At 42.4% G+C, this 13,274-nt stretch overlaps 1 protein-coding gene across 1 annotated transcript in view; it reads left to right on the top strand.

The window, feature by feature from the left end:
- insra (insulin receptor a) overlaps positions 1-13,274 on the top strand; it is a 53,428-nt gene that overhangs the window by 23,858 nt on the left and 16,296 nt on the right. The window contains exons 3-7 of the mRNA XM_086204166.1: positions 5,570-5,906; positions 9,866-10,005; positions 10,866-11,010; positions 11,377-11,588; positions 12,925-13,051. Of these exons, the coding sequence (XP_086060292.1) occupies positions 5,570-5,906; positions 9,866-10,005; positions 10,866-11,010; positions 11,377-11,588; positions 12,925-13,051 (961 nt within the window). The remainder of the gene's footprint in view (positions 1-5,569; positions 5,907-9,865; positions 10,006-10,865; positions 11,011-11,376; positions 11,589-12,924; positions 13,052-13,274) is intronic.

Genomic DNA, 13,274 nt, shown 5'->3' with positions numbered 1-13,274 from the left:
TTGATACATGAGTCAAACATCAAAATTTTTACTAAGCTATTTTAAATCGTCCAAAAAAGCACCGTTCTTCCTTACTGTAGAGTCTTTTCTTCTGGGCTTTGGTCAAAATGTTTCTCATATGAAACTAAATACTCCCCTTGTCATAGCTGTGGAATTTTAATTACCAACCAATGCGCTACCACACTCCGTTTGGCATTTTCTGGGGTCTAATATGACCTTAATGCTAAAAGCTTGGATAAGCTGATGTTTCAAATACAAAAAACACCAGTAAATGATTTTACTGGGGATTGTGGTTTTGACTCATACCAAAGCAGATATCCCTGATTTTTTTCAGGATACTATGGAGTTGACTATGAATACATCATAAATGGATTGCTGCTGTGTACCAGGATGATAATAGGAACAAATATTGGAAACACTTTTGACTCTTTATATGATATGTGTTGCTATGTGGATTTTTTCCCCCTGACTTTTCAACACTGCATATGTTAGCTCGCTGCTGGCTGACTGCAGCTCTGTTCTTTTTCTGTTTCTTTTCCTATCATTGCCAAGTTGGCGCGCTGACAGGGTGTATTCATCTCTGTCACACAGGGGCAGCATTTGTGTTGGTTTGTTGTCCATTTCGGGCCTCAGGGATTGAGGGTCTCATTGTGTGGCTTTGCCCCCCTCATCCGAGTGAAACCTCTGCTAATGAGATAAAGAGCCAGGCATTTCTGCAGCATTATTCCCCAGCCTTCATGTGATCCGACTGCACTTTGCACAAACCGCATGTCAAGAGATCAGACAGGCCCCGACCGGCGTGCCAGAGGAACCAGAGTAATAGGGATAAGGAGGAGTTTGTAGAAGGGGTGGGGGGCAGTGAACACACACATTCAGCTGCAAAACGTGGTTTAAAGATGCAGTCCTTTGTAAACAGAGCAAAGTCCAACTGCAGACTTATCTCTTGACCCCAAAACCCCATTGATTTATTGTTGTCAAGTGATTTTACTCTGTTCAAATTAAAGAAGAGATGCTGACGTGACCAAACTCAAGCTGAGCTTAACTAATTTACGCCAATTATCCTGAGAAAAGACGCTGCTCTTCGTGCATGATTCTCGCCGCAAGGCTTATTATAGTGAAGGATCAGGGCCACTATTGAGAGATTTGCATGTTTTAAGGAGAGAATGACAGTCTCCCCCAAACAGCCTCTTTGGCGTCCTTTCTCGCTCTGAGAAATCAAAGATGGCTTGGGGTGGCCCCCCTCTCTAACATCCAAAGGGTCTCGCCCTTGAAAACATTTTTGACAAGCACACAAGAAACAAGTCTATCTCCTTCAGTGTGGTCACCTTTGTTTTGAGCAGTGAATGAATACCACTAATTTAGGATCAACCACCAGCTTTCTTTTCAGTTCAGCAGACTTGGCTAAGTCAACTGTTGGCAAAGTGAACTGTACAAATCTTTTGGACAGTGTGTGGTTTGTTTTGGTGCCTCATGAAAGCGGTTGCCAACTTGTTCACTCAGGTGGCGCTGAATGCATGTCTGCAGCTACACGTCAGGCACTGAAACAGATTGACCCACATTAACCTCAGTTTTTTATAACTCCACAAGTGTCTGTTCAAAAGAGAGAGAGCGAGAGAGAGAGAGAGATGTTACATTTAAACCGAATGACATTACAGTGTTGGGCTGTATTAACAACTACTCGTTAGTCTGTCGAGCCACATTTCTTAAAAAGTTATGAGATCCTACATGATGTGTTGAAATGTCTTTGGTGCATCAAACAACCCAAAAATACACTTCATTTAAATTGATATGAAACAGAGAAGCAGATGTGGCATGAAAACACTGCAAATCAAATTTGGGGAACTGGAACCAACAAATATTTTGAAAATCAATTCCAATTCATTAGGATATTTTCAAAGCTGTATAGTTGAACATTGTTACTCAACACACAAATACAGTTGCTATAACACACATTGATCACAAAAAAGATTTTATCACTTCACTATCATTTTATATTGCGATACAATAGCAATACTAGGGGATTAAATATCGATACAGTTTTAAGGTGGTAAAATATGAAGCCATATTGCCATATTGATCTTTTCAGTGACCATTAAAATGAATATTTTGTCTCAAAGATTCAATAAGAACATGCTAAACCTTATAAAGGGAGTACCTAATGAATTGTATCTCATTATCTATATGAGTATTCTTCAGTAATCAGAGCAGTTGAAGTCCCCAAAAAAATGACATAATGAGCTGTGGACATGATGAGACACGGTCCGCCACCCTGGGCACCCAGATGTTGAGCACAACACTGCCTGACTGTCTCAGCTCGACTTTGAACTTATGACAACAAAAATGACGTGCACACACACACACACACACACACACACACACAAATTCTGATGTTGGCTGTCCATCTGTTAAAGATGATTTTTGGAATAAAAGCATAAAAATCAAAGCTGTTACAAGACAGAGAGAGTAAAGTGCAGCTCTCTTTCACTCTGGGCTCTTGTGTTTGTTTTTTCTGCATACCTCCCATCGCTGCTGCTGCTGCCGCCGTCAGACCGGCTGAGAGGGAAGACAGGGGGACACATAGGGTTAAACTGTGCTCCTGTCTTCCTTGGAGATGGGAGAGGCCATTTGAATGGCTAGCGTCTGCAGCTAGCCAACACATTGGCTAATGCTGAGGGTGGATCTGCTGCTGGGTCGGTGCTGCGGCATGGAGCCCTTGTAGAGGATCAGGAGTCAGTGAAAAGAGACAGCAAAGCTTTCGTGTTTTTGTGTATACATTCGAGACTCAGTTGAAGGGCAACTTTTGAAATATGCTCTGAGAATGGAAGGAATGCATTTTATCAGAGGGAAAGTTGTCTTTGTGATGAGGAGATCGTTCTAAGGGCAAATCCAAGCGTGGGGTAAATTATTTAGACTGGCTGACTGACTGAGATAAAAGGTGGTTATATCATTGTTTTTCTTGCGCTGTGCCCCCTTGCGCTTCCCCCGCTCACCGCCATTCTCATATTGCTACAGCCCTCACATACAGACTCCCTTCAGGCATTTGAAAAGCTTACCTCTGTGAACACAAGGGGGGGGGGGGGGGGGTAGGCGGCGGCAGCGTGTTTTTTTGTTCGTTAAAAGGCTGACCTCATGACGCTAATGAAGCCAAGCATTTTTGGACGATTCCCTCATGGCTCAAGCTCAACAAAAGAAAGTTAACAGAGAGAATCACTTCTAAGGATAACAGTTATAGAGATCTTTGTCTAACAGTGCAACGTCCCCTCATGGCTTGGTTTATTTGTTCAGACTCATAAAGGACCCATATGTGTACATCTGACCTGTAACCTTCCCCCTTCTCCAGCAACTCATTACCTCCCCTGCTACTGAACGATCTTAATCTGGCTCTCTTGAATGACAAACTAATGTAAGTAGGCAGGTCATCCTGCTGTATTTACCTCTGATACGCCTCCAACCTTGCCCACTTGTCCTCACATTTAAACAGACAACAATACACACTAAAACTGTGGTACACTGACACACGCACCTGCCAATCCTGAGAGCCTAAGGTTACGTAACGGGCTTATTACAAGCACACACATACACACAGACGCATGCTTAAAGAGCCAACCTACACACTCATGTCTCTGTCCTTAGTTGTCGTGTTTGCCACCCAGAAACATCGCTGAACTTATGTTTATGTGACTTTCAGGACATTTTCTGTCTCTGTTTATTTCCTCTGTTTGCTCATGAAGAGCTTGTGTAGCTCACATTCCTAGAAAGAAGCCATTTGGTTTAGTTCAGGCAGTTTGGGTTTTGTTGATATTACAGTTATGGCAACCGATGGCTTTCAGATACATAGCTATTAATCATCATCTTTGCAATGACACAGTAGGATTATTTTTACATCTCCGATTGAGACACAGTGTTGTTGTCAGACTAAACTACCCCCCCCCCCAAATGCTCATTGTATAATTCTTCTTTGAAAGTGTAATACAATTCCCTTGTGAAACTTCAAGTAATATCTTGAAATAGCTTGTTCTGCATGTGTGACATTAGAAAACAAATTTAATTTTCAAGACCTAATGGGAGAAAAGTAGCATGTTTGAGCAATTAAGAAGCAGGAGCCAGCGAATGTCAGGGGCTCTTTATATTTCTGTGATACAGAAATCGTGGAATGAATCACAGAATTTGATAATATAAATTGAATCAGCTTGTAACATGGGAAATGTAATTTGCTAAAATTTGGACAATTTATAAAAATCAGGGTTTCCTTGCAGCTGATTAAAGTATTTTTCTTTGGCTCAGCTGAATGAACAGAACAAAGTATGCTGTGAGTCACTACCACGTTTTAGTGTGATTACAAACACACGTCTGCACCCTGAACTGCTGCTGCTGCTGCTCAGCTACATTGAGGCTGGTACTGGGCTCCTCCTCCTCCTCACTCGGTGACTGTGCTAACGTCATGAATAACATAAAGATTATTTTCTTTTACAAAAGGTTGAAATGTTTTGTTTTACAACGGTATTAAAGCACTTTCTTTGCACTATAAATACCAGTGGGGACCAGTGTGGCAGCGAGGCAAAGTTCTCCTTCTGCCCGTGAATGACCTCCTGGTCCTGGCAGCAGCGTCCCCACCCCCACCCTCACTCCTACAGAGCTTTGACAGAGTTGGAAGCAGGAGTGAAGCCAGATTCAAGTTTGTCCTCACGGTGTTAGTGCTGGTTTGCGGCTGTTGGTCACTGCAGACTCCACGTGGTTTTGTGGTTTGCCATTTAATCAAGTTTTCCCGCTGGAACACTTCTATGTGTCATATAATTGTGATTCTTTTGACAAATGTGTGCTTGGATGCAAAACATGACTGGGACCACCAAAGTAAATTGCAGCGCATTTGATATCAAGGAATTCAGATTGCATGGTTCAGCCATATACTACATTTTGTTGCAGTGCAATAGCATCAGATTAGTAGTATTCTGTTTTCAGGCTACATCCATATGTCCCGTTCTTTTCAACTCAGCATCTCAAGAACACCTTCACTAGATTTCCTCAAATTTGCCTCAAGCATCATCCACTGGGACACTGGGATGCACTGAAAATGTTTTGATGGTCAAAGGTCAAGGCCACTTTGACAGGTGCATGGCACAAAGGGAGACAACAGCACTGCAGTATTTCCAGTTTACTTGTATCTCACTTTAAACAAGCCCTCTGGGTGTCTTTCTGTCTGTAGTCAGCTAATGTATTCCTGATGGTTGTATTCAGACTGCTTTTGGCCAGTGGCCAATAGCAGATGGCCCTCTCAGGTGCTGGCCTGTGCAGTGAGGGATTTCTCTCTTGCTGGCAGAAGTAACCACGTGAGATTTCTATGAAGATGTAAAGTTACTGGGAACAGTTTCAAATCCCCCCTGTCATATGGGGAAGTGAGATGATGGATTTTAAAATAGGATTAGCTTCTGTTTCTCGTGTTCCTCTCATAGATCGTCATGGGCCTTCCGTCATGAGCGTTTCTAACTTGAAACGTTTTTTTAATTTCTATCACCTTCTGGTCTTCGCTAGAACACTTCTACTAACCTTCCCTTGTTCTATCATCTTTCAGTGTGTCCCGTTCAGTGTAAACACCGGGCCTGTACCAAGGACGACCAGTGCTGTCACGACCAGTGCCTGGGAGGTTGCCTGAAGCCCTACTCAGCCAGTCATTGCGTAGCCTGCCGTGGCCTCCAGCACGAGGGCACCTGTGTGGAGCGCTGCCCAGAAAACCACTACACTTACAAGGGCTGGCGCTGCGTCACTCTCAGCTTCTGCCATGAGCTCCATAACAGGTGCAAGTGGGAGAAGGAGCACAGCAAGAACCCTGACTGTCACGAGTATGTCATCCACAACGGTGCCTGCATCCCTGAGTGTCCCTCTGGCTACACAACCGTCAACTCATCTTCGTAAGTGGACACTCTTGGTTTGTTCTTAATGGTCTGATGGAGCTGTGTGTGATCAGTGGAGTTCAAGCTGAATATTCACAGACAAACATCAGGGATTGATCCTGGGCGTTAACATCAAAGCTTGTTGCTGCTCCTACATGTGTGTAATTTTCCTAAAACCTTACCTAATGAGATTTACGGTGCTAAAAATAGAATCGTTGTTTCATTTGCAAATGAATTCTCACACTGGGTATTATTAAAAAGACCTCAATGAATCATGCCGTAATTATTTGATTGGTGCGTTTGACCTGAACACTAAAAATAGTAGAGAGCAAATCATTGAAGCTGCCTGATTAGCAACACATAGAACAAGAAGACGTTTTAATCGATGAGAGAGATTCTGATCTGGGAAAATATTAAAATATTTAATAGATTAATTGATTAATCGATTCCTGCTTTGGATTTTCCCATTTAACTGTGTTGTGGAGCACAGAACAGCAGTGCAGAGAGTGAAAGCTCTCTTTCTGATCTCAGCTAGCACTCTTATGCACACACACCTCTTTTATATGTGTGTGAGACACTGCAGACAGGTAGGTCAAAGCAGTGCAACGCAGTAGGGAAGCTGGCACATCGGTGTTTCTGATTTTGACTCATCTTCTGCATTTTCTTTCACTCCTTTCTCATAAAGTAGATGGTTATTCTCCTGCATTGCAGCGTGCAAATGCAGATATTTTTGACAAGAAGCTTCGTCCCCTCTTTCCATAATTTACAACCTGTTGTGTTAATGTCACAGACTTCCCCCTCTAATACTCGAACTGACCTGCCAATGACCTTCATCACATCCCTCTTTGACACTGTCATTGACCGTGACAGGGGAAGTTGATTAGTGTGGGCGTGCCTGCAAGCACAGACACTCCAGACACCCCAGACGTCCCTGATTATTCCTCTCGGGCAGAGGTTGAAAACGCAGCTGGATCCTGAAAGACTTGTTGTTTTCTCTTATAATATGACAGACCAGTTGACTGGCTTACTAGTTAGATAGAAGGGGAAGCAGCTAGACATCAGGCCAGGCTGTTTGTGCCCCGGGATGCTGAGCCTCGCCTCCCCTTGCTAGAAGGATCCAAGCTACTGCAACAGACAAGTGTAGGGAGACTGTCAGTGAAAACTATGATGACAAGGAAAAGTGGTTTCGCTGCTGCTGCGGTGTTTGCGTCGTCATGTGTATTTAACCTTCATTTATCCGCTGCAGGTTTGCCAAGCATATGCCCTCATTTCAGAACAAGCCAGCTTCACATTGTTTCTTATGTCATGTACATTCACACCCGAGAGGTTCCTAGTTCCACTTGAGCAGATGAGGGTGGGGTCCCTCGCTCAAGGGCACCTCAGCCGCTGCGGGAAAAGAACAGAGCTACTGATGTTCTTGTGCCGCTCTGATTTTTCCGAAATGTATGAGGTTTTAAACCAGAAAATGAAGGCACACCTGTCCACTATGTAGCTGAGCAAATTGACAAGGAGCGAGAAGCCACTCTACAAACTGATTTCACTCTTTATATCAGGCTTCATTGATAAATTTTACAATATTCATATAAGCATGGGAGATTTGTGAAGTTAACTAGGCAGGATTACATCTCACCCACTGAGTTACAACATAGCAACATCTTTTTACATTTCATTATCTAGTTGGGATCTTACTGTGATGACAGGGAAGCGGTCGGGGTCTACTGAGTTCACCGTCGTAAACTTAATTGTACATTGTGTATAGCGCGCGCAGTGATTTAATTTCTTCGTTCCAGGGATTTGAATCAACAATCCCACTTGACTAAACCTGTAGGCTACTGTTGACCTGTGGTGAACCCTCTTCGACTCATATATCAACATTTTGACTTTGACTCCCTTTCTGTTCCCCTCATGGCTCATCTCTCCTCCTTGGCACATCTCTCCTGTCTCTGGCTTTAAACTAAGCTGTGGAAATGAAAGTGCTTTGAGAGTAAGCGGTGTACTCAAAGGCGTCTCGGCTGAAAGTGCAGATGTGGCGCTGGAAACGGAAAAAGGTTGAGACGGATCAGGGAGGTTAGGAGCCAGCTAAAAAAAGATGAAAAAGATATTATGATGACACTTTTCCTCATCTGTCTTTTTCTTTGTCATTTGAGTTTTAACTCTTAAAGTCATTCCGATTATTTGTTTTGTTGTTGGAAGCGGGGGGTTGTTGTTAAGCTCATTTAGTACAACATGGCTGCAGCCTACAATGCGCACCTTTGTCTAATAATCTTCGTGTATTTATACCTTGTACAGTAGATAATCCTATGGAAACCATAGCAAATTAACAAACCCCCATTGCATTATTCAGCGTGCACAAAGCGAAGCCACAGTCTTTTGTAAGTGACAATTTCAGTTTACGCTACTGTTGCTAAACAAAGACCTTGTCACCCCGGGGCAATGACCCCGAGCAAACAGCCCATCTGTGCCTATGTCATGTCTTAATCACAGCATTTAATTTTAAACCTGGTCACAAAAAGCCAGTGGCTCTGCTACAACATGTCTGAGTCTGCTGTGTGAATCTAAGCTGCAGAGGATGCCTGTGTGCTTCGGATTTTAGCTCATCCAACTTTGCTTTTGATGTGTTATGAGCGACGGGATTGTACAGATGGCTTCTCAGGAAATAAGGTAATATGGTGCGCACACAAATAAGCATCCACATATCTGTTATGAGAAGAGACTTGTTATGAAAGCATTACGTAAGCCAGGTTGTTCAACTCAGTTGTTAGGGTGAAGGCTGGGGCTCAGTTATTTCAAAATATTTAAGTGTAAGCTGATATTCACATGGAACAGGCTTCTTTGTTGAACATAAGTACAGTTTAAATTGATGCAGTTATAATCCCTATGGTTTAACCGTGGGTTTGATAAACACATAGTTAGGACATTACACCAATTTTTTTTTTTTTGCTTGTGGTTCGCAACCTGAATGTTCTGGGTCACTCAGGGATTTCATCAGATTCGTCTTCAGCATGAGCAGTTGATAAATCTCTAAAATTCAGACTCCACCACCGCAACCCCCATCTCTTTAGAGCAGGAGGGAACAAGCAGCCATTCAGCCGATCAAGAAGATGACACACGTACAATATCCACCATACGACAAGAGCAGATGATATATAGCAACCGCTATCGAACAGAAGCAGCTGCAGAACAAACCCCCCCCACCACAGTCAGACTGTTCTATACATAATGAAATGGTTAGCTTCTAAATATGTATGTTTGAATCTAGGCATGAAATTACATACATATATAAAATTCATTATTTAATTATCTTCTGATATATTTCTTTTTTAGTCGTGAGCATGAATGTAAATAAACAGTGTTGAACCAGAAAGAACCAGAAAGGAGATGCCAGGATTGTTACCATGAAAAGATTTCTTTTGAATTGCCAGAGTACACTTGACCCCACAGTCCAGTTGTAGGATTATTGCGAACACTGTGTACTGTGCACGGATCAGCGAACCGTATTTCAACGAGGCAGTCTCGAGCACACTTAGGTCAGGTGTGAACGCTGCTCTGCCAAAACATTTACGTGTGTGAATTCTTTTTTGTTGTTGTTGCTCAGGTACGTGTTTTCATGCGCAAGTGTACTCTGGTACGGAACAAACAGCATTGCGTGAAAGCTGTCGTGTTCATGTATCAGATGAAACAACCATATCCAGCCAGCCATCTATCCATCCATCCATCCATCCATTTTCTACTGCTTATCCGGTTAAGGGTCACGGGGGGAGGGGGGGTGGGCTGAAGCCTATCCCAGAAGCCTGCTGGCGAGAGGTGGGGTTCACCCTGGACGGGTCACCAGTCCAATGCAGGGCAAACACATATAGACAGACAACCATTCACACTCACAGACACACCTACGGTCAATTTAGAGTATCAGTCAGCCTTGTGAAATGACCACATCTAATGTGAAAACATCCGTCAGTGACCTTTTCTTTGTTCTGTAGGCTCAACTGCACTCCCTGTGCTGGGCTCTGTCCGAAGGTGTGTGTAGGTCTAAAAACCGTGGACTCGGTCACGGCAGCCCAGGCACTGAGAGGCTGCACCATCCTCAATGGCAGTCTGGTCATCAACCTGCGTGGAGGAAGTAAGTATGACGTCAAAACAGGAATGTTAAAAGGCCGTTTAGACAAACCTCAGAGGACTGCAAATAACCATTGTTTAATTTTTATTCATCTCAATTCTAACATCGGAAATCTCAAATGACTTTTGAGTTGACAAATAGAATACATACTGTGCGTATTAACCGTGGCATTTTAGCCAGAACTTCAACGAGGATATCATTAAAAACGATAACAGAATGTTGATGATGTCAGGAAGCAGCATGGAATCATGGGACTTGTTGTCACATAATTGTCCAACAGCCACCATAGAAATCTGTTGCATTTCAAGAAGGAATCCTGCCATAAATGAGGTGATAATACAAATTGTTTTCATGTTACATTTGCACATTTATTTATATTAGCATCATTAGCTAATATTATGCTAACTCACTGATCTTGGTTACCATTTATGAGATCAGTACCTGTGCAGCTGATGCAGCTGACGTCTTCATTCGGTCGCCCATCCTTAATGATTCCTGTGTTGTAGCACCTAGAGGACTAGAAATTTAAATTCAACATGATGTTATCAATTAAACACCTTGAATAATATTACGTATTTCACCAGGTTTCGATATGGAATGAAATAGTATGAAATTTAAAATATTGTTACATTCATTTTCATTCATTCATTTTGGGAAAAGTTTCATGTTATACTTTTAAAAGTCAAGGTGAGAATCCAGTTCATTACCCAACGACTGAAGAGGAGGAGGGGAAAAGATGAAACCAAACCCTTTTATCGGAGGAGAGTCAGTTGCTCAAGCAGCTGCTTTGGAGTGTTTGTATTAATAAGCTATTTCCAGAATCTATAGTCTTTTCCAAGTGTGTGTCTTTTGGTTTTCTACAGACAACATAGCAGCTGAACTGGAGGCCAGTCTGGGCCAGCTGGAGGAAATCACTGGCTACCTGACAGTGCGACGTTCCTACGCCCTTGTATCCCTATCGTTTTTCCGCAAGCTCCGACTTATTCGGGGAGAGGAAATGGAAGTCGGGTGAGACTTCATCTTCTGAGCCCATCTCATCTTTGCCATGTCAAAACCTCCTCCTGTAATTATGAGTTAAAAGCAGAAGGACTGACCTTTTCAAAATGTCTTTCTGTGGTAGCTGCTTTTGGTTTGCCTTTCCTAAATCATATATCAGGCTTAATTCAGACGAGATGGAACACGCTTGTAGCACAATGGATTGCACTTTCAGGACAAAGTGCAAAAAGAAGGCATACGTTGCAAATTGTAGGCTAAACATGCTGAAATATTTCTCTGTATTTTGCTTTTTCTCATTTGCCTACTGCCAAATGTCATTTATATCATTACGTCATTTATATCAGTATGTTCACACCGTCTTTCTCTGTTCTTTTCCAGCAATTATTCGTTCTATGCCCTGTACAACCAGAACCTACGACAGCTCTGGGACTGGTCCAAGCACAAACTGACCATCCTGCAGGGGCGCATGTATTTCCACTTTAACTCCAAACTCTGCATGTCTGAGATCCGCAAGATGGAGGAGGTCACGGGAACCAAAGAGCGACAGGCCAATGATATAGCGTCCAAAACCAACGGAGACCAGGCCTCATGTAAGAACCGCTGGTCTGAAGGCGAAGCAGATATAGCCGGAGTTGCTATAGCAACATATACACAGACACACAGTTTCTGTTATGATCATCATTCCTCTCACCCTTTGTTTACGTCTTCTTTCTACTCTTTTGTCAATGCGGTTTAACTCTATACAACCAAACACTAGCATTTCAAACTATAGTTATGATTGGAGTTAAGAGATAGTGTATGGTTCCTTTAAAAAAACAATGTCCAAAGATGTGCTGGGTGTTCTTTTATAGAGCTTAAAACCAGGCTCTGTTGTGGATGAAAATAAGAGAGGCAGTTAAGTCAATGTGAGGAGGGGGAGTAAGCAAGGAAGAGATCCCCACGAGTCCCGTTAATTAACCTGACTCCTCCCTTCAGTTGGACCAGATTGTCCAGATTGTATTCAGTCTAATCAGTGAGGGTTGGATCTGTCTTCTGCTGTTCCCACAGTTTTTGTGACGATTTCTAAAACCAGAAAAAGTGGAGGCAAATATCAGCTCTGATCATGTGCATTTCCAAAGTCCCGATGAGATCAGTTTCAGAGTTCCTTAAAATTTTCTGTGAAAATGACTAAATCTTCTAGTGGTTTCCGCTCCCTTTTTCATAGATAAAAGCAAATGTGACAGCCAGGTTGGGAATTGTAGATTTTCTCTTCCTCTGCCTTTTAAGGCATCTACTACAAAGGTCCCAGGCTAGACATGAGTCAGGACATTGGAGCTACAGGGTAAGTGTGTGAACATATTTAACCGCTGAGATGCACCTTCTTTGGGCTTATTTGTCCTCATAGAGTCCCTCAGCAAATTATCTCACATTTGCTTTAAAGTGTCAGCTGTAATTGTTGTAGTCCTCTCGGTCTCTTTGTGTTACCTTTTCAGTTTCATTAAAAACTCAACAAAAACGAAACAAAACAAAACCCACAAACAAAAAGGACTTGAGTGCTAAATGTTACAGTACTATTTGATTCATAACTCAGCTGTCCCACTCAGCTCTGAATCTTCAGATCGTTACTTTTCACTGACGTTATGTAATTGCATCCTGTCTGTTTTACTGAAGAATTTCACGTGTGTGCATTTACACAAGTGCAATGTAATTTGTCAAAGACATCAATTCTGTCTTTCACTTAAAATTGTAGAAGGCAGCAAGCAGTCTAAACCTGAGATACTGAAAATGATTGACTGGGTGAATGATATGAAGGCTAAAACAGATGTGTCACTTCTAATGTAACATATTCCTGTTCTAGAGATTTAAAAACTCCAGATTCCTTTCTGTAGCTTTTAGCCTCATTATTCTTGCTTTCCTTTCTTTTCATTGAGGATTGTCTTTTCTTAGGTGAGAACCATGTGTTGAAGTTTACCCTGATCCGAACCATGAGCGATAAAATAATGGTGAAATGGGAACCCTTCTGGCCTCCTGACTTCAGGGACCTGCTGGGCTTCATGTTGCTCTACAAAGAAGCGTAAGTTCATTTCAGTCAGTCTCAATCACACACAGACCCCTGATTCTGACAAAAATAAATATTGTTTTGTGCTGCAGTCATTTGCTAAGGTATTTGCAAAGCTTCCTGCTACAGTTTTCTGATGGTAGGTTCTTCATAGATAGATATGTATATTTAAAAAACTAACCGAGATCTGCTCGATCCGGTCGATCATTTGAATATCACCTCCTTTTTCTCCGATTCA

Source organism: Aulostomus chinensis, chromosome 5 (assembly GCF_037954235.1).
Source record: "Aulostomus chinensis isolate RoL2024-O1b breed Wild chromosome 5, RoL_Achi_v1.0, whole genome shotgun sequence".
In the NCBI taxonomy this organism is placed as follows: Eukaryota; Metazoa; Chordata; class Actinopteri; order Syngnathiformes; family Aulostomidae; genus Aulostomus; species Aulostomus chinensis.
This window is presented reverse-complemented; position numbering and strand designations above follow the sequence as displayed.